This window comes from Prionailurus bengalensis, chromosome D2 (assembly GCF_016509475.1).
Source record: "Prionailurus bengalensis isolate Pbe53 chromosome D2, Fcat_Pben_1.1_paternal_pri, whole genome shotgun sequence".
Classification (NCBI taxonomy): domain Eukaryota; kingdom Metazoa; phylum Chordata; class Mammalia; order Carnivora; family Felidae; genus Prionailurus; species Prionailurus bengalensis.
Genome location: NC_057351.1, coordinates 31809090 through 31836365, shown reverse-complemented (window position 1 = coordinate 31836365; position 27276 = coordinate 31809090). Strand labels below are relative to the sequence as shown.

The window sequence follows — 27276 nt, the reverse complement described above, 5'->3', positions numbered from 1 at the left end:
TCCAGAGAGGGGTCCATTCTGTCCCCATTTTATGGGCTGGAACATTGAGGTTCAGAAAGCAAAGGGCCAGTGAGAACCAAGCCTCCAAGCCAAGTCTCTAGGCCACCCCATTCCACATGGCAAGCAAAGGGCCAGCCCCTTGGACAAACTGTTTCAACCCTCACCCTCGCCCTGGCCTCTGCTGGTCTGAGGCCTGCACCCCGCCACATCCATGTGAGTTTACATCAACCTCTGAATGGCCCAGGGCCACACAGGTGACAGCACACAGTGGACACCTCCAGGCCTGTTATCTGGGGGCCTGGCTATACACTGGGCCGGCAGGGCCACCCAAGATGGGCCCAATGCCCTCTCATTGGTGAGATAGGAGGTAAGGCCCAGAGAGGGGCAGTGCTGTGCCCAAGGCCACACAGTGAAGAACAAAAACTAAGTTCATGACTTTCGGGCCAGAGTTTGCCGTCCCATGCCGATACAACACGAAGGGGGGAAGCCAGGAAGGTGTGGGCCAACTCAGCACCAGCCCCTGCCCGGAGAGAGACGAACAGAGCTGTCTTCAGCTCACTGAGCCCTCGTTCCTAAGGTCCCCTAGAGCCAGGGATCAATCCCCACGGCACCAGATCGATGGCCCTGCTGTGACTGCCAAGCGCAGGCTTAATGGGGCCATGTCTTAGGAGTTGCTCCCGGAAGCCGATCGATGCTTAGCATTTGCAGAACGCGTCTGCGGAACCGGAGCCAAAAGTAACTAGAGTAGGGCCTGCGGGAGGGCTCGCTGGGAGTGGGGGCATCCAGCCTGGGGCTTATCACCATCAGCACTGGCCAAGCAATACCCACTCCACCCCACCACGTTCCCTGCACCACAGGCCTCTGAGAACGCCACACTCAGGGCTGAGCAGGGTCACAGATAGGGTGACACAGCCAGCACCGCTCACCTGAGGGCGGCCTTCGCCTCTCCCTGCCAGCAGCCCCGTCAGTTAACAGCTGGCCACGCCTCTGCCTCAATGGTCCCCCCCTGTCCCAGATATAGTCCCTCCACCACAGAGCAATCCCTGGGAGGCTGAGGTTAGCACACACACTTCTAGGGGTGCCTGGGTGGCTCTGTCGGTTGAGCGTCCGACTTCAGCTCAGGTCACGATCTTGAGGTTCTTGAGTTCGAGCCCCGTGTCGGGCTCTGTGTGGACAGCTCGGAGCCTGGAGCCTGCTTCGGATTCTGCGTCTCCCTCTCTCTCTGCCCCTCCCCTGCTTACACACACTCTCTCTCTCTCTCAAAAATAAATAAACATTAAAAAATGTTAAAAAATAAAAAGAACTGACACTTGTAAAAATCAGCTGTAGGAAACAGTATGTGAAGGAACAGAAAGGGAGTCTTTTGGGACTCTGCTCAAGGGCCACCACCTCCCCAAAACCTCTCCGGCTTCCTCCTGCCTCTGCTCTGTCCCCAGAAGAACACACCTTCCTCCTTCAAGGCCCCACTGGAACTTAACCGGACATCCAACCCGGCCCCCATCGCCCCAACATCGACTTCTTTATCTTTCTGTCGGATTCCTCTCTGGGTGCAATGGCAGTTAGGCCCGGCACAGAGGGTGCACCCCTCTATAGCTGATGGACTGATGGGTGAACCGGGAGAGCCTCTATTGATGACAAAGGCTGCTAATGTTCATTCATTTCCCAAATCACATATACTAGGCAGCTAGTCTCCTACCTCCACACCAGCCCCATGCGAGGCCTGGGTTTGGGGAGAACCCCCAGATGAATCCAGAAGCCCACGCACATGGCCTGAAGCTCAGCAGCATCCCTGGGAGACTTCTAGGTTCCCTCTCCACCCCCCACCCCCCCACCAGGAGTTAAGCTAAGCCTGACGAAGAGGCAGACAGAGAGGCGGGCAGCCTCCTTCTCGGAGGAGCCTTTAAGCACCTACACCCACAAATCCAGCCTTGCAGCACTGATCCAAGGGAGGCTTGTGAATCACCAAAGGAGTTGCAACTTTCCCCAGGGCCCCCCCCCCCACCCCATGGGTCCTAGAAAGGAGCAATTGGACTGTGGGGACAATCCCCACAACAGTCAGAAACACCTGCTATACTCTGCAGCCACCTGCAAAAAAGCTTCCACCAGGAAGGATGGAAGGAAAGGTCTCTCCAGGGGTTGCCCTCCTGGTCGCACACACAGCAGGGGAGAGGCCGGGGCCTGCTGAGGCTCCCCTCGTCAAGCAGAGAGGTCTGTGAAGAATTTTGCATCTTCTCTATCACACATCTACCTTTGGTTTTACGTAAGAGAGTGTTTAAAATGACCTCTGCGTTAAATGCCTTCACACCCCTCCCCTCTCTCCATGCCATCTTGCTTCATTTCCAAGGACAAGCGACGCTCCAGAAAGAAGCACCACACCGGCCCTGAGCCCCGCCCGCAGACCCACGGAGGAGGCAGACCTGAGTTTAAGAAGCCCCAGATGACGGGCATTTTCCCTAAGATGACACGGACAAGAATGAGGACAAGGGAGGGAGTGTGGGGGGAGGCAGGAGGGGCCTCTCACAGGAATGAGGGTCTTCTCATCAGTGCAGCTGCGCTTCCCGAGAACCTTCTGGTCCCCGGAGCCGAGCGAAGGCCACAGGGCTATGTGTGCACATCTCCAGCCACAGGCATAGAGGCCAGGCCCTCAGGAAGGGGATCATGAGGACAGAGCTGGGTAATGAGGTGACTCAAGCTGGGGTGTGAGGGATGTTTGTGATCACCTCCAAAATAGGTAATTGTTCCCCTAATGACAAAAACAGGCAGACTCATTGCGCGGAAAACTTGGTGATCACGGAAAAGTGCAAAAGGCTACAAAACAAACTCTGTGACAGTTGCCAACTTCAAGTTTGCCCAAAGAAGAGGAACAAGCCATCTTGCAGGACAGAAGTGGAAGAAGTCACGCATCTTGGGCTCAATGTGATAACTCCTTGGGCACTTGGAGCACCCCCGTGTGGGAAGGGACAGCCCTGGGAAGGACTGAGCGCCCCATCCCCAAGGAGAGGCCATACACATCCCCATGAGGGACACCACAGAAGAGGTTCCAAAAATTGGTAGAAGATGGCCTCAATCTCTAAGATCACCTTCGCTTGTGGGAAGGTAAGCCCACCCTATGCCACCCGGCATGCCCACCAGCCCTTGTGCCGACTCACCCACGGGCGTGTCCTCGCTGATGAGCAGGTACGTGTCAAAGAAGTGGTTGGTGAAGAAGGGCAGTCGATTCACCTGGCCTGGAAGTCAGAGGACAAGAGTGTCAGTCAAGGACCTTATGCCATAGCTTCTGCAAGGGAGACACAGAGTAGGGGCTGCAGAGGGCACTGAGCTTACGTCCAGTGCCATGGCCACCTTCCCAGGACCTCAGCGAGTCACTGTCCTGCTTCTGGGTAAATGGGGAATAATGCCAGTAGGGAGGTCATACGGTGAGAGAGGCCACCAGCCCCACATGGCTAATGAGTCCTGGGACATGATGAAGCATAAAATACACACAGGATTTCAAAGGCTTTATATGAAAACATGGGTGTAAAATATCTCATTAACCTTTTATATTGAACATGGGTTGAAATGAAAATATTGTGGATATATTGGGTTAAACTTATTATTAAAATGTGTTTCTTGGGGCGCCTGGGTGGCTCAGTCGGTTGGGCATCCGACTTTGGCTCAGGTCATGATCTCACGGTCTGTGAGTTCGAGCCCAGCATCGGGCTCTGTGCTAATGGCTCAGAGCCTGGAGCCTGCTTCGGATTCTGTGTCTCCTCTCTCTGCCCCTCCCCTGCTCATGCTCTGTCTCTCTCTCTCAAAAATAAATAAAAACATTACAAAAAATTTTTTAAATAAAATGTGTTTCTTTTCTAATGTGGCTTCTAGAAAATTCCAACTCACACATGTGGCTCACGTTGTACTCCCACCAGGCAGCCTGGCTGTAGATGACATGTGAGCACACCAAGGACCAGGGCTATCCTCCTCGATGGCTACCAGCCTGGTGCTCAGAGAAGAGCGAGGACTCAGGAGCCCCAGGAGGTATTTGTCGTGTGAAGGAACGTGAGCCGACCCCATAGGATGAATGACAACAATGCCATGTATAGAACCTTTCTCCATGCCAGCCACTATGTCCCCTCCACCAATCTTCATGGTACAGCCGGGGCTATCATATCCCCATCTTACTGCTGAGGAAAACGAGGCCTGTGGGGAATAAGCAGTAACTTGCCCAGGGTCACACAGCTAGTAAGTGGCACAGGCCTTAGGGGACCCCTGGGTGGTTGACCTTGTATCACTCTGTGATGGCCTTGGGACAAGGGCCAGGTTTGGAAGGAGTTGAGGAAATAGTGGCATGGGCTGAGGAATTTAGTGATTCCAAAGAGCCCCCCAAACCACAAGCTCCCCACACAAGGCCTCCCCAAGGCTGGCTTTACCTGTCCCCTGAACCTCCTCTTAACAGCCTTCAGTAGTGCAGTATAATAAAAAATATATTTGGAGGCGCCTGGGTGGCTCAATCAGTTAAGCATCTGACTTCAGCTCAGGTCATGATCTCATGGTTCGTGAGTTTGAGCCCCGTTTCAGGCTCTGTGCTGACAGCTCAGAGCCTGGAGCTTGCTTTGGATTCTGTGTCTCCCTCTCTCTCTCTGCTCTTCCCCTGCTCATGCTCTGTCTCTCTCCCTCTCTCTCTCAAAAATAAACATTAAAAAAATTTTTAAATATATATATGTATATATACATGTATATATATAATATATATTTAATATATATATGTATATATATGTGTGTGTGTGTGTGTGTGTGTGTATATATATATATATACAAAACTCCTTAGAATTTCCAGAGAGAGAGGAGTATCGTTTATAAGGAGCCCCTTTTGAGCACAGCTGAGTTTATGCTAGTGAGGGGACTTGGTTGGGGGGTGGGGAGCCTCTAGGCAGCCCCAGGATGGGGCTGGTGGGCAGAAAGACCAACTCGTTAGTGGGGGGATCTTTTAGTCCCATCCAGACCTCCAGGGAGGGGAGGGAGCTGGAGATTGAAGAGATCTGATGAGTGCTCAGGAAGTGAACATATCCATGTGCTGGGAGGGTGGCGCACCTGGAGAGGACACGGAAGCTCCACTCTCACCCCATTCCATCTGGCTGCCCCGGAGCTGTACTCTTTATGTTAACCCAGGAAATGGAAGTAAACTGCCTCCCTGAGTCTTGTGAGTCATTCTAGCTGATAAAACCTGAGGAAGGGGGTCAGAGGAAGCCCTGATTTATGGCCGGTAGGTGAGAAGTATGGGTGGCCTAGGACTCGTGACTGGCCTGTGACATGGGGGCGGTCTTGTGCGCCCGAGCCCTTAAATGTGTATAATTTGACACTAACTCCAAATAGTGTCAGACTGAGTTTCATTAAATTTTTGGACACCCAGTTGGTGTCCAGAGAATTGGTTGGTGGTATGGAAAACACCCGAGAAGTAGGCAAGTGAGGCCTCTTCCCTTTCTGCCCCTGCCAACCAGCGGGTAGGTAGCTGGTCTGTCTCGCACAGGGCTGATGTCGTGCAGCCATAAGCAGCCCCTGCTGGGTCCTTCGGGGACGTCCTTCTTTTCCCCATTTCGGCTGAGCTGGGGCTGTCTCAGGGCTGGTGCCAGGCTAGAGAACGGAGGCCAGTTCCCAGGAAGTGAGAAGGCTGGAGTCGAGGAGGAGCACTTCCCCCTCCCGCCTGAGATGCTCCTAGTGCGGAGTGGGCTCAAGTTTCTTCTTAGACATCCTTCAAGTTTCATCTTAGACATCCCTTCTTCCAGGAAGCCCTCCTTGATCACCATTACTATAAACGTGCCCCCACACACACTCCTCCATCCTCTCATATCAGGAATCCAGAACCCCTCTCACACATAACAGCCTCAGAAAGAGGCCAATGGCCAAGGGCCTTGCCTTTGTTTGGAACTTCCCTGTGCTTCTTTCCAGCCACACGATCCTCCCATGCCTCAGTTTACTCAGGTGTAAAATGGCAGTAACAAGACTTACTTCAGGGCAGCCCTGAGGATTAAGTGAGATTACATACATAAAGTGCTTAGCGCCATGCCCCAGCACACAGCAAGCACTGGATAAATGGAAACTACTATTAATATTGGTATTAATAATGGAGCCACCTGCTCAGCCAGAGAAGGATGCTTTTGACCAAGAAGAGCCTTGGGCTCCAGTATGGGAAGCGGGCTGAACCCGGGTGAAGGCTCCGGGGTGGACTTGGGCTGCTGGGAGGGAAACCAGCCAGGAAAAAACACCGCGTGCAGCAGCATTGTTCATTTTTAAATTTTCTTTTACAGGACCTGCCGATAATCACCTGCTGAGTGCTCTGCACTGGCAGCCGGCAGGGCCCCAGGGGCAGATGTCTCCTGCCACCTACCAAGCAGGGCCTGGGTCCTCAGAACAGTTCTGCTGCCCCCAGAGACCCCGTGGCCCTGGGCTGCCAGTGCGGTCCCTGGGCACCAGGAGGGGGCTGACGGGGCAGGGGTGGGGAAAGGGAACACGGACAGGTTATTCGTTCTCTTAAAAACCACTCTCAAGGCACAAAGGCTCTGTGTGAGACCTCCAGCCCAGCTGGTCCGTGAGTGGATGTACAAGGGGAGGGGACATGGGGGAGTCCCAACTTCCCGTGCCCCACACACCCCTTCCCCGTGAGTCCGCATCCACTGTTGGCTCCGCCCTGGTGGCTTCCTCCCACCTCTGCCAGCCATGCCTACTGATTGTTCCCCACACAGTAGATGGAGGAGTCCGCCAGCTTTAAATATTTCAAACACAAAAATAAACTCAAAATGGATAAAGGACCTGAATGTGCGACAGGAAACCATCGAAACCCAAGAGGAGAAAGCAGGAAAAGACCTCTCTGACCTCAGTCGCAGCAATTTCTTACTCGACACATCTCCAAAGGAAAGGGAGTTAAAAGCAAAAATGAACTATTGGGACCTCATCAAGATAAAAAGCTTCTGCACCGCGAAGGAGACAATCAACAAAACTAAAAGGCAACCGACGGAATGGGAAAAGATATTTGCAAATGACATATCGGACAAAGGGCTAGCATCCAAAATCTATAAAGAGCTCACCAAATTCCACACCCGGAAAACAAATAATCCAGTGAAGAAATGGGCAGAAGACATGAATAGACACTTTTCCAAAGAAGACATCTAGACGGCCAACCAACACATGAACAAATGCTCAATGTCACTCCTCATCAGGGAAATACAAATCAAAACCACACTGAGATACCACCTCACGTCAGTCAGAGTGGCTAAAGTGAACAAATCAGGAGACTATAGATGCTGGCGAGGATGTGGAGAAACGGGAACCCTCTTGTACTGTTGGTAGGAATGCAGACTGATACAGCTGCTCTGGAAAACAGTGTGGAGGTTCCTCAAAAAATTAAAAATAGACCTACCCTATGACCCAGCAATAGCACTGCTAGGAATTTACCCAAGGGATACAGGAGTGCCGATGCACAGGGGCACTTGTACCCCAATGTTTATAGCAGCACTCTCAACAATAGCCAAATTATGGAAAGAGCCTAAATGCCCATCAACTGACGAATGGATAAAGAAATTGTGGTTTATATACACAATGGAATACTACGTGGCAATGAGAAAGAATGAAACATGGCTTTTGTGGCAACATGGATGGAACTGGAGAGTGTTATGCTAAGTGAAATAAGTTATACAGAGAAAGACGGATATCATATGTTTTCACTCCTCTGTGGATCCTGAGAAACTTAACAGAAGACCATGGGGGAGGGGAAGGAAAAACAAAGTTAGAGAGGGAGGGAGCCAAACCATAAGAGACTCTTAAAGACTGAGAACAAACTGAGGGTTGATGGGGGGTGGGTGATGGGTATTGAGGAGGGCAGCTGTTGTATGGTGTTGTATGGAAACCAATTTGACAATAAATTTCATGATAAAAAAAAGAAAAAAACAAAAAAACACCGCACAGCATCTAGCTTCTTACCACCGCAGGCCTGAGGGGAGAAGGGAGCAGGGAGGCTCACAGAAAACACGCCATGCGAGCTGCAGGCCTCCACCTCCTGCCCCCCAGCAAGCCCACAGATGAAGAACACGTCGAGGCCAGAGGGAAGAAGGCGGAACAAGCTTCGGCAAAGAGAAGATGACAGGCTGACAAGAGGGTCTGACATCTGTGAGCCTGACCCATCTCTGACTACCCGGGATGGGAGGAGAGATCCACTGGGGCTGCGGGTCAGATGAAAACAAAGTGGGGAGAAGTGATGCGGGAGGGTCTGTGGGAACGAGAGGAGGGTGAGGGGTCAGGGGCAGGTGTCGGAAGGGCAGGGTGGAAGACGGTGTCCTTCAGTCCCTAAGGTCAGCCATGGCCTCACCATGCCAAAGGAACAACACTGGCCACTTCAGACAGGCACCAGGAAGGGAGGACCATACCTGGCAATGAGAGAGAGGAACCCTCATATACGTGCAAAGCAGACTAGTCCCCAGATGGGCTGGTTTTGCCACAGAGCTGCTGTGTGGCCCCAGGCAACTTGCTTAACTGTTCTGTTTTCTGTGCCCCATTTTCCTTCACCCAGAGAAAGATACAGCTCGTAATAAAAGAGCTAACGCTTTATTTTAGCACCTAATACGTGCCAGGCGCTATTCTAAGTGCTTGACATGTGCATTAACTCGTCTGATTATTCTGACAACTGAAGGAGGAGAGTCCTATCGTCCTTTGACTTTAGAGATAAGAAAGCTGAAGGACAGAGCGACTAAGACACTTGCCCAAGGGAAGCGGTTGGAGAAGTGGGGCGGGAACCCAGGAGTCCTGGCTCTGTGCTACTCCCTTGTGCCCACTTGAGATGCACAAACCGTCTTCCACCCAGAGAGCTCAAGAGGAAACTATCCTCTGCTGAGGATACAGCCGAGCTCTTAGCACCTGTTTTATTTTTACAGACAGTGCAAGCCCGGGAGGGGCAGGCAGCAAGGGGGAGAGAGAGAGAATCCCAAGCAGGCTCCGCACTGTCAGCACAGAGCCCAACGCAGGGCTCAAACTCAGAAATGATGAGATCATGACCTGAACTGAAATCAAGAGTCAGACGCTTAACCGACTGAGCCACCAGGTGCCCCGATGTATTTCTTCTTAACAGCGGGGGAAGGGCATGAGTGTCCAAGGTCATAGAGCCGGCTGAGGAGGGTGTCCTGACTCCCCCACCATCCAGCAAAGCCAGAGGGTCAGAGCTGATCTCATGTGCCCCCACTGAGGTCTCCTGCAATGGCCGTGGGAGCAGAATCCTGACCCTGACTGAGGCTCAGCCACGCCCTGCTTGGCATGACCTTGGGCCAGTAACATCTCCAGGTGTCAGTTTCTCTGCAAAGGAGGTCAAGACTCGAGAGAGGGTCTGAGAGCGCCTCCAGTTCTCCCCTGAGAGTCCGTGAAACTGCGCCGTAATCCCGGGCTGCCTGGATGGAAGTGAGCTCCCCATCACAGAGGCATTCCAGCAGAGATCCTTCCAGACACAGTGGCCAGGAGAGGGGAGCTTCAAGGGACTCTCAGGCAGCCAGTGGGAGGCTGGCTTCCTCCAGCGACTCCCTAGCTCCCTGGAGTGACAGAAGGAGCTGGCCTCACTCAGGAATATGTTTGCCCGTGTCACCAGGCAGGCCGGGCCCACAGCTCTTCCCCGGGGACAAGCTGGCCCCAGGGGACACCATGCCAGCCGTGCCTGCAGTCCTAACCTTCCTTCAGCGCAGTCCAGAGCTGCTTTGCTCCTTGCCACCAGCTGCCCAGGAGCCAAGGGACAGGCAAATGCCCAGGCCTTTCCCGGCCTCCTCTGCGGCCACCAGGGCTGACGCTGATCTGGCCGCTGGGGAAGGAGGCCCGGTCCTCCCTGCCAGGGGAAAGGGCACCTCACCACCACTATTCGCTCAAGCTGTTCCTTCCTCCCGGGATTCCCTTCCTCCTGTTCCCCTATGCTAAAACTACTTCTCAGTCTTCAAAGCCCCGATTAAATGTTCCCTCTGGCTGAGTCCCTCCTGTCCCCACAGGCCCAATCAATCTTTTCCTCTGATGGGCTTCTCCAGAGCCATGTCTGTCTTCTTACCACTATACTCACCTGCCTTCTAGGTAGTAAATCCTAGCTGTGGCTTCCTCCCCCACCAGGCTCGGGGCTCCCTGAGCACGAGTCACTGCCCCGTACCCCAGAACTGGGCACAGTAGACACAGCCTCACACAGTAGGTACTCAAAAGACAGCTCGGAAACCGAAGAGCACTGCAGCCACTCCCTGCATCCCAGAAGGGGTTCACGGTCACAGATGCCTCCTTCCCCTGGAGCTCACCTGTTTCTCAAGGCTCCTCCCCTTCCCTCCCGGGGAGGCTGGTATTTTCAGTCCTGTGAGTGCTGCGGAAGCGACCGAGGCCCAGAGAGGGAAGTGTGTGTGCAATCACACACACAGCAAGGCGAGGTCTGCGGGCCCAGAGCAGCCGCGCCACCCCCCCTCCAGCCCCCTCCCAGTGCACAAACCCCTCGCTGGCGGCAGCAGGAAGGGCAGAGGATCGGACTTACCCAGGCATCCGGAGATCAGCACAAACAGCCAGGCCACGAGGCAGCCGGTGGCAACGTGGCACCTCATGTCTCCTGGGGACACAAGGAAGGAGAGGTGAGAAGCCTGCCCTCCGAGCCCCTCCTACACTTGCCCACCCCTGCAGCTCCGGGGAGAATTGGCCTGGGAAGAAGGGAGGGAATCAACTCACGTGGTGGGGAGGCGGGTGTGGGAAAGAAGAGAGGGTCTGCATCGCTTGGTTTCGGATCGTCCAGGGCTGGGTATAGCTCAGCGGCCTGGGGGTGGGGGCAGGGGCAGCGGTGCGTCTGCCCTCATGGGGCTGGCTGCGCAGCCGAGCGAGCGAGAGAGTGAGCGAGGCTAAGCGGTAGGCACAGGAATGCGTGACCGAGGCATTCTGGGCCCCTTGCGGGGAGGGGCCGTTGCCTACATCCTCCAGGATGGCAGCCCCAGGAGTGATGGGGCTTGGGTAGCCTGGGGACAGGGATAGGAGACAGGTGCTGAGCGGGCAGTCAGGGGTCGAAGACCGGGCTTGGCAGGCCCAACACCCCGGATCCCCCCCGCCTAAGTGCCCAATGGGCATGCCTTTTCTCACTTTTCCTACCCACCCGACTATCTCATAATCTGGGATATGAAAGGTGGCGGCAGTCAGCAGTGTCCAGAGTGGCACAGAGAGGGGAGGTATCTGCACAGCGTTCCACAGCAAGTCTGTAGAACACTGAGGCCAAATTTCTAGGGGCTCCAGCGAGATCTGGAGCCCAGCCCCCAGCGGCTCAGCGAGGCGAGATCCCACCTCGAAGGGTGTCGGGGAGGGTGACTGCACCTCGCACCATAGCGGTGGCCCTGTTACAGCGGGGCCACGGTCCTCTGGTTCCTTCTCAGCCCTGCAGCAGTTCAGGGACAGGCCTCCCGGAGACCAGCAGAGGCACCAGGAGGGGCCCACGCTCCTCAGCTGGGGATGCCACGGCGCTCTCAAATGCCAGCCCTGTTAGTACAGGGACACAGCCCACACGCCTCCACATCCCCGCAGGGCCTAGCCAAGGGCCTGCACGTCATCCTGCAGTTCAACAGCTTGCTCAGAGACTCCCGGCTAGCGAGCACCAGGCTCAGCATCTGGACCTAAGTTGACCGGCCGCCTCCCTCGTGGATGAGGGGCCAGGAAAGCCATGGGGAGGTGAAGGGAACGGAAGGGAAGGGATCTCTGGAGAGACTTCCACATGTCTGCAAGATCCAAGGGCGAGAGATTCCAAAAGAGCCACAAGCTCAGATCCCTTAATTCCAGACCCAGAGTGGCCTTTGTCAGCCCAGGCCCCGAGTGGCCTGTGACACGACCCCACCGGGGTTCCTGCCACATACAACACGCACTGGCCCGTGACGCCCTTTGGTTTCCCTTCTAACATCTGTTTCCCTGATGTCCTGATTACTAGGCATGAAACGGTAATTTGCAGAATAAACGATCCTAAGATGTATTTAAATAATAAAAGACAGACCCCCCCCCATTCATATATTCCTATATTTCCACCCCCTTGAGCTTTGGAATGTTAACAGCATCACAGGGAGGCAAATTGAGATGCTCCAGGGGCCAGGCCAGGAACAGAAATGAGGGAGACACCGGGTGGGTGGGGATGATGGCCACTCCGAGGCCACAGGCTCTGTCCAAGAGGGGCAGCTGCTGATGTGTTCCAGCCAAGAGGGATGTGGGCCCAGCGCGGCCAGGGCTTCTGATTTCTCTCAATGAAAAGCTGACAATCGGGCTTTTTCTATGAATTCACTTTTTAAATGTTGGCAAATAATTCAACTTGTAGGAGCCAAACAGGACGTGTCGGATGGCCAGAGTGGGTGGGTTGGGCTGGGCACGCGTCCTACTGGGCCCTTCCCTGCACCCAAGCAAATCCGTTCGCATTACACACACGTATGGAGCGGTGTGGCTGTGTTTATCTTTAGAATGATGGAACTGTCTCTACACAAAAGAAACTTGCTCTTCTCACATCATGATATTTCACGGATGACCCTCCACGTCAACACTGCTACATCTGCGCCCTTCTTTTTAGGAGCTAAATCATAGTTCAGAGCATGGGTGTTTGCAAGAGAGACAAGGATCCCCTACTGTTGGGCATTTGGGTGTTCCCAGGTTCCCACCACCACGGGTAATGCCACGAGGGGCCTCCCTCCGAAAATAATCGTGTCAGGACCTTGGATGCTCTTGAACTTGGCTCTCCAGCTGCGGCATTACTGGGTGGATTAGATACAACCCCGGCCATGTATGTAAACCTTTATTAGACATCGCCGTATTACCTTCTGGAAAGGTTGTGGCAATTCCCGCTCCCTCCGGCAGCGTATGAGAGGGCCTCTGTGCCCACCTGGAAGTGATCCCTCTTTTAAATGGCTGCCAATCGGATGCATGAAAAATGGTATGGCATTGTTGCTTTAATTTGCATTTCCCTAACTACTAGCGAGGTTGAGCAGGATGCCTTTTTCTAAACGTTCAAACCACTTTCCATCTGTTATCCTGCACTGCCGTAGCGTATCCTACAAAGAAGCTAGCCAGCATTGCTGGCATTATCCCTGATTTACAAGTGGAGAAACCGAGGCACAGAGCAATTAAGTGACAATCTGACATCTCCTAGTGAGTGAGTGTTTTTTTCAAAAAAAAATCTCCAGCCCTCTGCCTTCCCAAGCCAGATGTTATAAGAATTAAACAACATCTGCCAAGAACATCATCCACAAATAGCTGGGGAGGGTAGCCATTCTGCAAGGTGTTGCACGAAGTTTGCAGTGGAAGGAAGGAAGGAAGGAAGGAAGGAAGGAAGGAAGGAAGGAAGAAAATAAACACTTACGAGGGCAACTCCCACAGACCAGGGATTTTCAGAGGTGTTGTTTTATTCAGTCCTCTGAAGTGTCCCCATAGCGTATTGTCCCCATTTTTCAGATGAGGGAATCAAGGCCCAGAGAGGTCACTCCAGGACTGGAACTGATTCCATCACGCCACCCTGCTGCCCGCCATTCCCCACACACCGCCCGCCCCATTTCCTAACAGATAAAAGGGAAGGCACGGCCCCTCCCTCAGGAGTACAATACACAAGAGACACAGGATGAACGTCTGCAAAGAAGTGCACACTTGTGCACAACACACCCACACGTGCAAAACGCATCATTTCCACGACGCTGGCTCGGGCTCCAACACTGCCAGGCACACTGTCCCCAGCCTGTCTCCTTAAACGTCTGCTTCCCCTCCGGAGGCAGTCACATTGCCTTGGCGCCTCTCTTCTGTGGGTTACGGGCAGCCAAACACAGCCCTGAGTCTGCAGGATTGGGGGCGGGGGGCAGCTCTGAAGCCGTTAGACGCAGGGGTGATGTCTGCTCCATGCTGACTCTGTCCTCAGCTTGGGGCAAGGGAGCCGAGACCGTAGGTCGCGGGGACCCCGGCTCCGAAGGGTGAAGCGGAGTAGCTAGGCAAAAGTGGGTCCCTCCTGCTACCGGGTTCTCCCTGAAATCCCAGTTCTTGCCCTTCCTCTGGCCTCTCTGGCTACAGGAAGGCAAGCAAGGCCCAGAGAGAGAGGCTAATGGCAGTGGGAAGAGGCCCCTGGGTTCCAACCTCCAGCCCAGGTGTCGCAATGGATGCTGCATTGCCTGCAGGCATTCCCTTGACATTGGGGCCACAGCAAGTGGCCTGTGTCCCCCGGGAGAGCCTGACCTCGCCCTGCCTTGTGCAACGGCTGTTCCCCAACCTCCCAGCCCTCCCACCTCCCACCTGGCAGAGCTGCGTGACCTCCTCCACCTCAGGATGGGGCCTGGGCTCCTACCAACCCTCACCTGCCCCCACCGAACCAGGAAACACAGACACACAGCCTTCCGTGCGGGGGTTCTGCTCTGGGCCTGGGATAAGTGCCAGAGACGTGCCCCAGGGGTAGGAGCAGGGTCAGGGCTGGCTGCCCCCAAATCTCTCAGGGACCTGGCTTAGAGCCCATCCTTGCAGGAAGACTTCCAGAAATCCCTCAAACATACCCACTGCCAAGAAGACACAGAACCAGGCCTCAGAGTCGTCGGGCTGTCAGTTCTCAACAGCCTCTTTCATGCTAAACTCGGTGCCAGGCCCTGGGGGAGGATGGCTACGAACATGTGCCAGGTGTCAAATAAATGATAGAGACCATTGCTGCCCAAGGCCATGGAAAGAGAAGTCCTGAACCTACCAGAGGAGGTGAGATGTGGGCTGCACAGTGTTAACGTTTGCCGAGTGCACGTTACGTGCCAGTCACTGCGGCGGGCGACGTGCTGTCCGTGCTGGGGCTCGGAGAGTTTGAGTGACCTGCCCGAGGTCACACAGCTGATAAGTGGCCAGGTCGGGATTCGAACCCCATTCCGATGGCCGTCAAAAGTTGGTCGCCCAGCCTCAGCCCCAACCCTTACAACTGCTTCACAGCCACAGGATATAGGAGGCAGCAGCAAGGCCGAGTGCGTGTGCCAGGAAGAAGGGGGACAGCCAGGGCCGGGAAGTGGGTTCCTATTTAGCCTGCCTTTCTGGCATATTGGCATCTCACAGGCCTTGGCCCGAGAACCACTACCAATAAGACAACGTCCGCACCATCAGAGGTGACCAAGCCCCCCGCCTCCTCATCCCACATGGCCCTCTCCGGCACCATCCCCAAGAGGTTACCACCTCTGTCCCTGGAGGGAGCAGAGTGCAAAGACAGCCGTACTCGAGGCAGCAACGTGACCCACACTGGCCTGTGCCTTCTCCTGTGATCAACCTGTAAAAACCTGCTGCTCACGCGGGCCTGGGCTGAGGGCCACAGGGGATGTTCCGGCAGGTGGCACGGTTACAGCATCTAGGGAGTCACCCCACCTGGGAATCACCTCCCCAATCAAAGCCTCCATTTACACCCCCGAGGGCTGGGGAGCTGCAAGGAGAGGCTTCTAAGCCGGGTCTGGCCACACCGCACGCGTCTGCCCTGACATTACTTGCCGTGTGCCAGGCACTGTGTTAGACACAAGCGCACAGAAGGAAACAAGCTGAGGACCTTTCCGGGGTGGGGGCTGACACTTCCAGGAGAGACCAACACAGACGGCGTAGGTAGGCAAGTTCTACGGCGTGCTTGGGAATAAGTACTAAGGAGAGAGGCAAGGAACGGGGTGAGGGTAGTCTGCCTATCACTGAAGGTGCTATATGAACAAACAGTGAGGAAGCAGGAGAGTGAGCCATGCGGTTAGCCATCTTCCAGGCAGAGGCAACAGCCTGTGCAAAGGCCCTGAGGCAAGAGGGTGCTAACGCACATGGAAAGGAGGCCAGTGGGGCTGTAACTGGGTACACGGTGGGGGAGAGTGGCAGGAGACGAGGCCACAGACACAATGGGCCCATCACTGATGGGAGTCAAGTGGGAGTCATGGTCCTAAGCCCCCCAAGAGTTCTGTGCAAGAGTCAAGTTTTACTGGAGCACTTGGCCGCACTACTGGGGACTGACTGCAGGGGCAAGGGCAGAAGCAGGCAGACCGGTGTGGCGGCCAGACATCTGAGGGCTCTGGCCAGAGACTGGGGTGGAGGGTGTGGGGTCTGGCATGTGTCGAGGTAGAGCTGAGAGGGTCTCCTACTGGAGAAGACGAGGCCGTGTGAGAAAGGACCGAGCCTGAGGGTTTGGCCCAGGCGCCCGGAAGGATGGAGTTGCTGGGAGGAGGCGGCAGGGGGAAGGAGCTGAGAGCTGAGCGCAGAAGTTCAGTTTGGGGCACGGTGAGCTTGGAAAGGCTGTTGAGAACCCAGCAGCATCGTGGGACAGGCAGGAGGACACCCCCACCTAGACGTCAGGCCTGAGGTGGGGCCAGAGATGCAGACGTAGACGTGGGGGTCATCGGCGTGTAGGTGGTACTTGGGGCCACCAGAGAGACGAGATCACCAAGATCCCAACACCCTCGAGCCGAGGCAACTTGGCTGAGAATATCCATCAATGTTTAAAACCTACAAAAAGCCACTCTCAACGCGTGGCCTAGCGATTCCACTTCCAGAACTTGAGCTGAGGAAATGATTATGGCGGCGCATGAACGCTAACCCCCAGCGATGTTCGCAGCAGCCCAGGGGAGCAGCCCAGACACCCAGCGGGAACTGGTTCAACTGTGTGATGTCCACAAGAAGCAGAGGACCACATACGGATGGGTATGTGTGTGTCTGTGGGTAGGGGCAGCGCGTGCACGGACAGGACTATTAGGTGAAACGGTTTCATCTGAGAGGTGCAGTTACAGCTGATTCCGCATTCTTCTACACACTCACTGCATTTTCCAAATCTTCTATTAGAACACCCAACGTTTTTACAACCAGAGACTTAGCTAATGTCCATCCTACCAAAACATCGGCAGCAGCATGTGAACAGATACACAACTCTGATTAGGAAGTTCTTTCCTAGGGGCGCCGGGCTGGCTCAGTTGGTTGAGCATCCGACTTCCGCTCAGGTCGTGATCTCACAGTTCGTGAGTTGGAGCTCGACGCGGGGCTCTGTGCGGACGGCTCGGAGCCTGGAGCCTGCTTCGGATTCTGTGTCTCCATCTCTCTCTCTCTCTCTGCTCCTCCCCTGCTTATGTTCGTGCTCTGTCTCTCTCAAAAATAAACATTAAGAAAGAAAAAGAAAGAAAAAAGAAAGAAAGAAAGAGAGAAAGAGAGAAAGAGGAAAAGAAAGAAAGAAAGAAAGAAAGAAAGAAAGATAGACTGATCTTTCCTAGAGACACCTGGGTAGTTCAGTTCGTTGAGCATCCAACTCTTGATTTTGACTCAGGTCACGATCCCAGGTTCGTGGGATTGAGCCCCGCATCAGGCTCCATGCTCAGTGTGGAACCTGCTTAAGATTCCCTCTCTCTCTCTCTCTCTCTCTCTCTCTCTCTCTCTCTGCCCTTCTCTCCAGCTCATGCTCTCTCTCTAAAATAAAAAAATAAAAATAAATTTATATTAAAAAAAAATAAAGTTTTGTCTTAATGCTCTGCTGAGCCTCCCTGAAGTCCACAGTCCCAGATGTGACTACCGGAGGAGACCCTTAGGGCTGGGAGGGTTCTCAAAAGTCGTCTGGCTAATAACACCCCTCTGCCACTACTCAGGTCCTTCCGTGGACAAGGGGCTCTCTCCCTCCTGGACAGGGGGCGAGGCGGTCCCAGCTCAGAGACCCCTGCCTCCCTGCCCAGTCCTGTTACCTTCCCACACCGGAGCAGATTGGGGGTTGTTCTGATTACGCCCACCCTCAGGAGGACTTCCCTGCGTTCCAGCCATGGGGACTCGTAAGTACCAGAATGAGCTAAACCTGGCCTTAGAGACCAGGCCCCAGGCTGAAGGTGGGGACTAACAACTGAAAAGAAAAACAAGTGTCCGAAGGTACTCCTACGCTCACACACACACACACACACACACACACACACACACAAGCTGGGCCCAGTGAACCCCCGAACGAAATGTGCCCTCAAGATGCCCCTGACCCAACCTTGGACAGCCCCCCCTTCCTGTCCCCATTGCTTCCCCCAGGCTGGAGGAAGCCAGGTTCGTCATACAGCTCCTCCCGATCTGTAGGGGTGTCACCAAATGCCTCTGGACCAAACCCAAGACAGAGCCCATCACAGCCTGGTCTCCCGGACAGAGACTGGAAAGCATGTTCCTTGTGGCTGCAGGGACAAAGGACACACTCCCCTCTTCTGGGAAATCGGCGCATTCAGGGCTCAAGGGCCCTCAATGGTTACCATCTCCCACCTCTCCCTGCAGCTCAGTCAGGGGATGCAGGAACCGAGGGTGTGCTCAGGGTGGAGAGAGGCAGTGGCTTCCATCCAGCAAGCAAGGGGACAGGAAGAAACAGAGCCGAGGGGGAGGGAAAGGGCAGGAGGGGACATCTGAGCAGCTTTTCAGTTTCTCAGGAGTGAAAGATTTTCACAGCAGGGTGCCACAATTTAGTTTGAACTGCTATGAATTCCCATAAAATCAGATGCACTCAGCTTTGAATAGAAATACAGAAATACACGGCAGAAATCAAATACAATTTGGGGATTATTCACCACCACTACACACGGAGGGGCTCGTGCGTGCAAGGAGGTGCCCGCAGACGACACCATTAGGGCCACTAACGGACAAGCCACTGTCAGCCACTGACGGCCATGTTTCAAAGCCTACCCCATCCAGGCCACCGGCAGGGGAGGCTGCTGTGACAGAAGGTCACTAAGCGGGACTTTTCCCGTAAGGAGGGAAAAGATCAGTGTGTTTGTGCCCTCCGCTGGATCCCTCCCCAAAGTTCCCACTGACTGATGCCCAGGGATGGTAGATGAGTCAGGCAGGACTGAAAATCCCAGGAGGGACACAACAGTGGCCCAGCATCCTCCACGTGAAGCCTAGTATCTGAGTCTCCTTGACCTATACGTTTTTTTTTTTAAAGTCACTCCGTAGGCAATATATTTTATTTTAGTCTTTTCTTTTTGGAAGTAATGCACAGACATGGTAAATAACTATACAAAAGGGTGTGTAGCAGGAAGTGAGTCTCCCTTCCATCGTAGCCCCAGCAGGAAGTGAGTCTCCCTTCTACCCAAGCTCGCATGTTCCCAGAAAGGACGCTGGATGGAGGGTTCCTGAAGTGTCTATCGTATGTGCATACAAGGATATAGCATACAGGTCTCTCCCTCTCTTAGAAAAATCTAAGCGGTATCCATGCTATCCTAGTCCGTTTTGCCGCATGATGATATATCCTGAAGACTGTTCTGTTTCAGAACATACAGAGCCTGCTCTTTTTAACAGTTGTAGTGGGAGTTGGGGGGGGGGGGACCATAACTTATCTCTGCTGATGGACATCGAGGTTGTTTTTAACTTTGCAATTTGACAAATGAAGCCACAATGAATAGCCTTGTTCCTATATTTACACGCACTATATGAAGAAGGAAACTTTCATAGTTTTATAGCTGTTGACAAACTACTCTCAAAGAGGATGCACCAAGTTGCATTCCCCTCAACTCTTACAGAAGGGCCAGTGTCCCCATACCTTTGCCAGAGCTGCGTGGTCACTATTTTTCAAGTTCCAGAAAGGGTAGCTAAGGATCCTGATCCTCAGATCCCCCGCCCCATTGGGGCATGGAGCTAGAATGGAGTTGACCAAGCTTGGCTTTCTTCTACCCCCTGACTCACCAGTAGGGTGAAAACCAACACACCTTGGCCTGGCTCTGTGACCTTGCTGCAATGTACACCCTCTCCCTCACTGGGGTCACTGCCAGTCACCACACCCTGTCCTTGGCCAGGCTGTTCTCTCCATCCGAAGTGCCACCTGGTTCCATCTTGCACCTCCAGTTCTGCCTTCAAGGCACAGCTCTGTCACTTCTTCCACAAAGTCATCCTGGATCCCTGCTAGAAGCTGGACCCTCAGCTCCCCTAGTTTTTAGGTTTGCATTTCTGGAAGCAGCTCTTCCAGCTGTAGGGGCTAGACTTGTACATGCCCTCCTTCTCCCAGAAGACCCTCAGCTCCTTGCAAGTAGAGTCCAGTTTATCCCAAACAGCCTTTGCCCACTTAACATCCCCTCCTGGGTAGGTCGCTAACACTTAACATATCCTACAGTGATCCAATTTCTTCTCCAAATAGGTTCCCATGCTCCCCTTTCTCGCCTCAGTAAGCTTACCTCCACTGATACACTCTTTTTCTTTTTCATTCAGTTAACAAACACATTTTATACAGCCAGTAAGTGGCAGTTTCCTCCTTACCCTCATGATTATCATATTTTGGGCTCACTTGCCCTCTCTAAGCCTCACCCCTGCCAAGTTCATTCCTAACCCTTGGCCATCACTGTGGTTGATCAAATGATCGGTCCCAAGCCTTCACTCTGCATAGGATTACACATCTGCACCCATCTTGGGGTCTCATGGTAGGCAGTGTGCTGTCCCACCTTTTAAGCTGGGCTTGGCCGTATGACTCGTCTGGACCAATGGATGTTTTGGCTCACCTCCATACTAGTGGAGGCATGTGACCCATACGCAGAGGAGCGTGCCTCTTGAACTCCTACCTGTCAACCTGAGATGAGCACACCCCAGGCAGAGTGAGCAGACTGAAACCACACATGGCCCAGAATCATATTAATGATTTGCTGACCGTAGCCTAGATTTGCTGACCCTCCCGTTGACCCACGGACATAAGTAAGCATAAATGATTGTTGTAGTGGTTTGGTAGGGACTACGATACCAAAACTACGAAATATATATAACCATGTAAGAGAACAGAGGGAAATCTTCATGATTAGATTTGGCAATGATTTCAAGGAGATAACATCAGAAGCACAGGCAATAAAGTTAAATAAACTGGACTTCATTCAAATGAAAAACTTCCGTGCATCAAAGGACACTATTAACATGTAGAAAATATCTGTACCTAACACGTAGAAAATATCTGTAAATCACCTATCTGATAAGGGATTAATATCTATCATATATAAAGAACTCCTAAAACTCAACAGCACAATAAAAAATCTAAGTCAAAAATAAGCAAAAAATTTAAATATACATTTCTCCAAAGAAGATATACAAATGGCCAAGGGACACATGAAACAATGCTCAACATCATTAGTTATTGGAGAAATGCAAATAAAAATCACAATGAGAGACCACTTCTCACTCATTAGGGTAGCTATTAAAAAAAAAACATAAAATAAGTGTTGGAAAGAATGTAGAAAAATGGGAACCCTTGTGTATTGCTCAGGGGGAATATAAAACAGTGTAGCCATTGTAGAAAACAGTACGGTGGTTCCTCAAGAAATTAAGCATAGAATTACCATACGAGCCAGAGATTCCACTTCTGGCATATATGCAAAAGAATTGGAAATAAGGACCTGAGCAAATATTTGTACACCCATGTTCATAGCAGCATTATTCACAATAGCCAAAGGTGGAAAGAACCCAAATGTCCATCAGTAGATGAATGGATACCCCCAAGTGTGGTATACACATATAATGGAATATTGTTTAGTCTTAAAAAGGAACGACATTCTGGCACATACTATGACATGGATAAACCTTGAAGACATTATGCCAAGAGACGTAAGCCCCGTCGCAAAAGGACAACGAGCGTATGGTTCCATTTATATGAAGTACCTAGAGTCGTCAGACTCAGAGAGACAGAAAGTTGAACGGTGGTTACAAGAGGCTGGGGGTAGGGGTGGCAAAAGGAGGAGTTATTGTTCAACAGGTGCAGAGTTTCAGTCTGGGGTGATGAAAAGTTCTGGAGATGGATGGTGGTGAAGGTTGCATAACAGTGTGAATGTACTTCATGCCACTGAACCATATACTTAGAAATGGTTAAGGGGCACCTGGGTGGCTCAGCCGGTTAAGCGTCCAACTTCAGCTCAGGTCACGATCTCATGGTTTGTGAGTTCGAGCCCCGCATCAGGCTCTCTGCTGTCAGCATGGAGCCTGCTTCAGATCCTCTGTCCCCCTCTCTCTCTGCCCCTACTCCACTTGCCCTCTCTCTTTCTCTCAAAAATAAACATTTTATTTTATTTTATTTTTTAACGTTTATTTATTTTTGAGACAGAGAGAGACAGAGCATGAACGGGGGAGGGTCAGAGAGAGAGGGAGACACAGAATCGGAAACAGGCTCCGGGCTCTGAGCTGTCAGCACAGAGCCCGACACGGGGCTCAAACTCACAGACTGTGAGATCATGACCCGAGCTGAAGTCGGACGCTCAACCGACTGAGCCACCCAGGCGCCCCAAAATTAAACATTTTTAAAAAATGGTTAAAATGGTATATTTTGTTATACGTATTTTGCTGCAATAAAAAAATGCTAAAAATGACTCAATGGCAAAATTTACATTTTGTAAATCCTGCCATAATAAAATGATATGTATACATAAAATAAATAAAAGGTTATTTATTATCATATTTAATTATATTTATTTATTATAAATAAAAGGCTCCTCTCATGTTATTACTAAGAAAAAAAAATTAATAAGCCATCAGTAGAGTCAGGCATACCGATCGTATCAGGGCCCGGTCCAATCAGAATAGACTTATGGGGGGTGGGGGGTGGGGCATCTGGCTGGCTCAGTAGGTAGAGCATCTGACTTGACCTCAGGGTCGTAAGTTCAAGCACTGCATTGGGCGTGAAGCCTACTTTAAAAATATAAAGAATAAACTTATGGGGACCACCAGCTGCAAAGCAGCCCAGTCACCACATGTGAAGTTCCCCCACACACCACACTCTGACCCCTCTTTTGTCGTATGTCAGCTTAATTGTCCCCTGCTCAGGGAGGCCTTCCCTAACCACTATGACAGTTGGTCACCCTTATTTTTTTCTCACTGTACCCTGCTCTTGCCTTTCATACCTCTCAACACATTTTGTAGATGAAGAGTTATCCTCTGGTTGCTTGTCTGTCTCCCCGACACCATTAAAGTCACGGGTGGGTGGGGGACCCAGACATCTGGCCAGGTGAAGGCCAAGGAGAGAAGGTGTGGAGGAAGGTTCTGTCAAAGGGTGGGCTCCCTTTGACAATCTTCTCTGCACAAGCCTTGCTGTCTCCTCTGATGCAAGAAATCGGAACGTGGAAACAGGAAGAGGCCCTAAAAGGTAAAACAGCGAATCCTTCTGCTTTTCAGACTATTCCACACGGCAATTTTTTTTTTTTTTTTATGAAAATCTCCTCTAGCATAAGTGGTACAACTTTGTGGGAGGCCATTTGGCACAAACAAACCATGGCCTTAAAAGCATTCATACCTTTTGACTTAGCAATTCGACTAATAGGAACTTTCCCTAAGGAGATCATCAGAATCAGGGCACAGGGCTCTGTTTTGAGGATGTTTACGGAGCATTGTTTATAACAGTGAAAACGAACAGCTCATAGTCAACGACAGTCGGGTCTCTCAACCAACCACACCGGGGCCAGCCTTGCCCGCCGTGTACCCACAGCAGTGGCACCGAGTCATTGCCACAGCCAAGCCAAGGGTTGGGCCTGCCCAGTCAAGGCCCAGTCACACCATGCAGTCCACACAGAGGACACCCCTGGAGCGCCCGGTTGTGGAAACCGGGGGAGACTGTGCTGCTGGGTCTCGCAGACTTCTTCTGAATAACCACTACTTTCACGATGAAGATATGTAGCCGTAGAAACAAACACAGAGAGTCAGACAAAATAAGGAGATGGAGAAATATGTTCTGAATCAAAGAGCAAGAGAAAACCTCAGAAAAAGAAATAAACAAAATGTAGATAAGCAATCTACCTGATAACGTGTGCAAAGTAATGATCATAAAGATGCCCACTGCACTCGAGAGAAGAGTGGAAAAAACTCGGTGAGAACTTCAACAAAGGGATAGAGAATACATAAAAGAACCAATCAGACCTGAAGAATACAGTAGCTGAAATGAATAATACATTAGAGGGAATCCACGGCAGATCAGAGGACTCAGAACAGATCAACAATCTGGAAGGGGGGATAGGGAAGAGCACCAAAGCTGAACAACAAAAAGAAAAAAAAATTAATGTTTATTTATTTTTGAGACAGAGAGAGAGACAGAGCATGAATGGGGGAGGGTAAGAGAGAGGGAGACACAGAATCTGAAGCAGGCTCCAGGCTCCGAGCTCTCAGCACAGAGCCCGACACGGGGCTCGAACTCACAGACCCTGAGATCATGACCTGAGCCAAAGTTGGACGCTCAACCGACTGAGACACCCAGGTGCCCAGAAAAAAATTTTTTTTTAATAAGGACAGGTTAAGACACTCAGAGACATCAAGCATACTAACATTTGCATTACAGAGGAACCAAAAGAAGAAGAGAGAGAAAGTGACAAAATTACTTGAAAAAAAAAAAAACTGAAAACTTGCCTAACCTGGGGACAGAAACAGACATCCAGGTCTGAGAAGACAGAAAATTCTAAATCACGTAGACCCAAGGAGGTCCACACCAAAACACATAATAATTAAAATGACAAGAATTGGGGTGCCTGATAAGGCTATCAGCTGATTTTCTAGCAGAAACCCTGTGGGCCAGAAGGGAGGGGGCAGGATATATTCAAAGTGCTAGAAGGATAAAAAACCTACAACCAAGAATCCTCTACCTGACAAAGTTATCATTCAGAACTGTGGGAGAGAGAAAGAGTTTCCCAAACAAATAAAAGTTACAGGAGCTCACCAAAGTTACTAAATTGGCCTTACAAGAAATGTGATAGCAACTTCCTTAGGCAGAAAAGGCCACATCAACAAGATATTAGCCAAATGGATCCAACAATACATTAAAAAAATTATTCACCACGACCAAGCAGGATTTATACCTGGGATGCAGGGCTGGTTCAATATCCGCAAAACAATTAATGTGATTCATCACATCAATAAAAGAAAGGAAAAGAACCATATGATGCTCTCAATAGATGCAGAGAAAGCATCTGACAAAATACAGCATCCTTTCTTGATAAAAACCCTCAAGAAAGTAGGGATAGAAGAAGCATACCTCAAGATCATAAAAGCCATATATGAACGACCCAATGCTAATATCATCCTCAATGGGGAAAAACTGAGAGCTTCCCCCCTAAGGTCAGGAACAAGACAGGGATGTCCACTCTCACCATTGTTTATTCAACATAGTACTGGAAGTCTTAGCCTCTGTAATCAGACAATACAAAGAAATAAAAGGTATCCAAATCGGCCAGGAGGAGGTCAAACTTTCACTCTCCACAGATGACATGATACTCTATATGGAAAACCCAAAAGATTCCACCAAAAAACTGCTAGAATTGATTCATGAATTCAGCAAAGTTGCAGGATATAAAATCAATGCACAGAAATCGGTTGTATTCCCATACACCAACAATGAAGTGACAGAAAGAGAAATCAAGGAATAAATCCCATTTACAGTTGCACAAAAAACCATAAAATACCTAGGAATAAATCTAACCAAAGAGGTGAAAAATCTATACACTGAAAACTATAGAAAGCTTATGAAAGAAATTGAAGAAGACACAAAAAATGGAAAAAGATTCCATGCTCCTGGATAGCAAGAACAAATATTGTTAAAATGTCGATCCTACCCAAAGCTATCTACATATTCGATGCAATCCCTATCAAAGTAACACCAGCATTCTTCACAGAGCTAGAACAAATAATCCTAAAATGTATATGGACCAGAAAAGACCCTGAATAGCCAAAGCAATCTTGAAAAAGAAAACCAAATCAGGAGGCATTACCATCCCAGACTTCAAGCTATACTACAAAGCTGTAATCATCAAGACAGTATGGTACTGGCACAAGAACAGACATTCAGATCAATGGAACAGAATAGAGAACCCAGAAATGGGCCCACAAATGTATGCAACTAATCTTTGACAAAGCAGGAAAGAATATCCAATGGAATAAAGACAGTCTCTTCAGCAAGTGGTGCTGGGAAAACTGGACAGCGACACGCAGAAGAATGAACCTGGACCACTTTCTTACATCATACACAAAAATAAACTCAAAATGGATGAAAGACCTCAATGTAAGACAGGAAGCCATCAAAATCCCCGAGGAGAAAGGCAAAAACCTCTTTGATCTTGGCTGCAGCAACTTCTTACTCAACATGTCTCTGGAGGCAAGGGAAACAAAAGCAAAAATGAACTACTGGGACCTCATCAAAATAAAAAGCTTCTGCACAGCAAAGGAAACAATCAACAAAACTAAAAGGCAACCAACAGAATGGGAGAAGATATTTGCAAATGACATATCAGATAAAGGGTTAGTACCAAAAATCTATAAAGAACTTATTAAACTCAACACCCAAAAAACAAATAATCCAGTGAAGAAATGGGCAAAAGACATGAATAGACATTTCTCCAAGGAAGACATCCAAATGGCCAACTGACACATGAAAAAATGCTCAACAGCACTCATCATCGGGGAAATACAAATCAAAACCACAATGAGATACCACCTTACACCTGTCAGAATGGCTAACATGAACAACTCAGGCAACAACAGATGTTGGTGAGGATGCAGAGAAAGAGGATCTCTTTTGCATTATTGGTGGCAATGCAAGCTGATGCAGCCACTCTGGAAAACAGTATGGAGGTTCTTCAAAAAACTAAAAATAGAACTACCTTATGACCCAGCAATTGCACTACTAGGCATTTATCCAAGGGATACAGGTGTGTTGTTTCGAAGGGACACATGCACCCCCATGTTTATAGCAGCACTATCAACAATAGCCAAAGTATGGAAAGAGACCAAATGTCCATCGATGGATGAATGGATAAAAGAGATGTGGTATATCTATACAATGGAGTATTACTCAGCAATCAAAAAGAATGAAACCTTGCCATTTGCAAGTACATGGATGGAACTGGAGGGTATTATACTAAGTGAAATTAGTCAGAGAAATACAAAAATCATATGACTTCACTCATAGGAGGCCTTTAAGAGACAAAACAGATGAACACAAGGGAAGGGAAACAAAAATAATCTAAAAACAGGGAGGGGGACAAAACAGAAGAGACTCATAAATATGGAGAACAAACTGAGGGTTACTGGACGGGTTGTGGGAAGGGGGATGGGCTAAATAGGTAAGGGGCATTAAGGAATCTACTCCTGAAATCATTGTTGCACTATATGCTAACTAATTTGGATGTAAATTTTAAAAAATAAAAAAAAAAATGAAAAAAAAAGAAAAGGCCACAACTAAAAGTAGGAAGATTATAAAAAGAAAAAATTCTGCAGATCAAAGCAAAAGCAAATATATGCTAACAGTATGTGTATCAATCAATCATAAAGGTAGTACGGAGGTTAAAAGATAGTAAAATCAACTACATCTACAATAATAAAGGGATACACAAAATAAAA

At 50.6% G+C, this 27276-nt stretch overlaps 1 protein-coding gene across 5 annotated transcripts in view; it reads right to left on the bottom strand.

Annotated features, from left to right (window-relative positions):
* CDH23 (cadherin related 23) overlaps nucleotides 1–27276 on the bottom strand; it is a 414161-nt gene that overhangs the window by 354395 nt on the left and 32490 nt on the right. For all 5 annotated transcript variants that reach the window (XM_043596561.1, XM_043596567.1, XM_043596564.1 and 2 more), the window contains exons 2-3: nucleotides 10505–10576; nucleotides 3150–3227 (exon numbers count right to left, since the gene is read on the bottom strand). In XM_043596561.1, the coding sequence (XP_043452496.1) occupies nucleotides 3150–3227; nucleotides 10505–10571 (145 nt within the window). In that variant the 5' untranslated portion in view covers nucleotides 10572–10576. The remainder of the gene's footprint in view (nucleotides 1–3149; nucleotides 3228–10504; nucleotides 10577–27276) is intronic.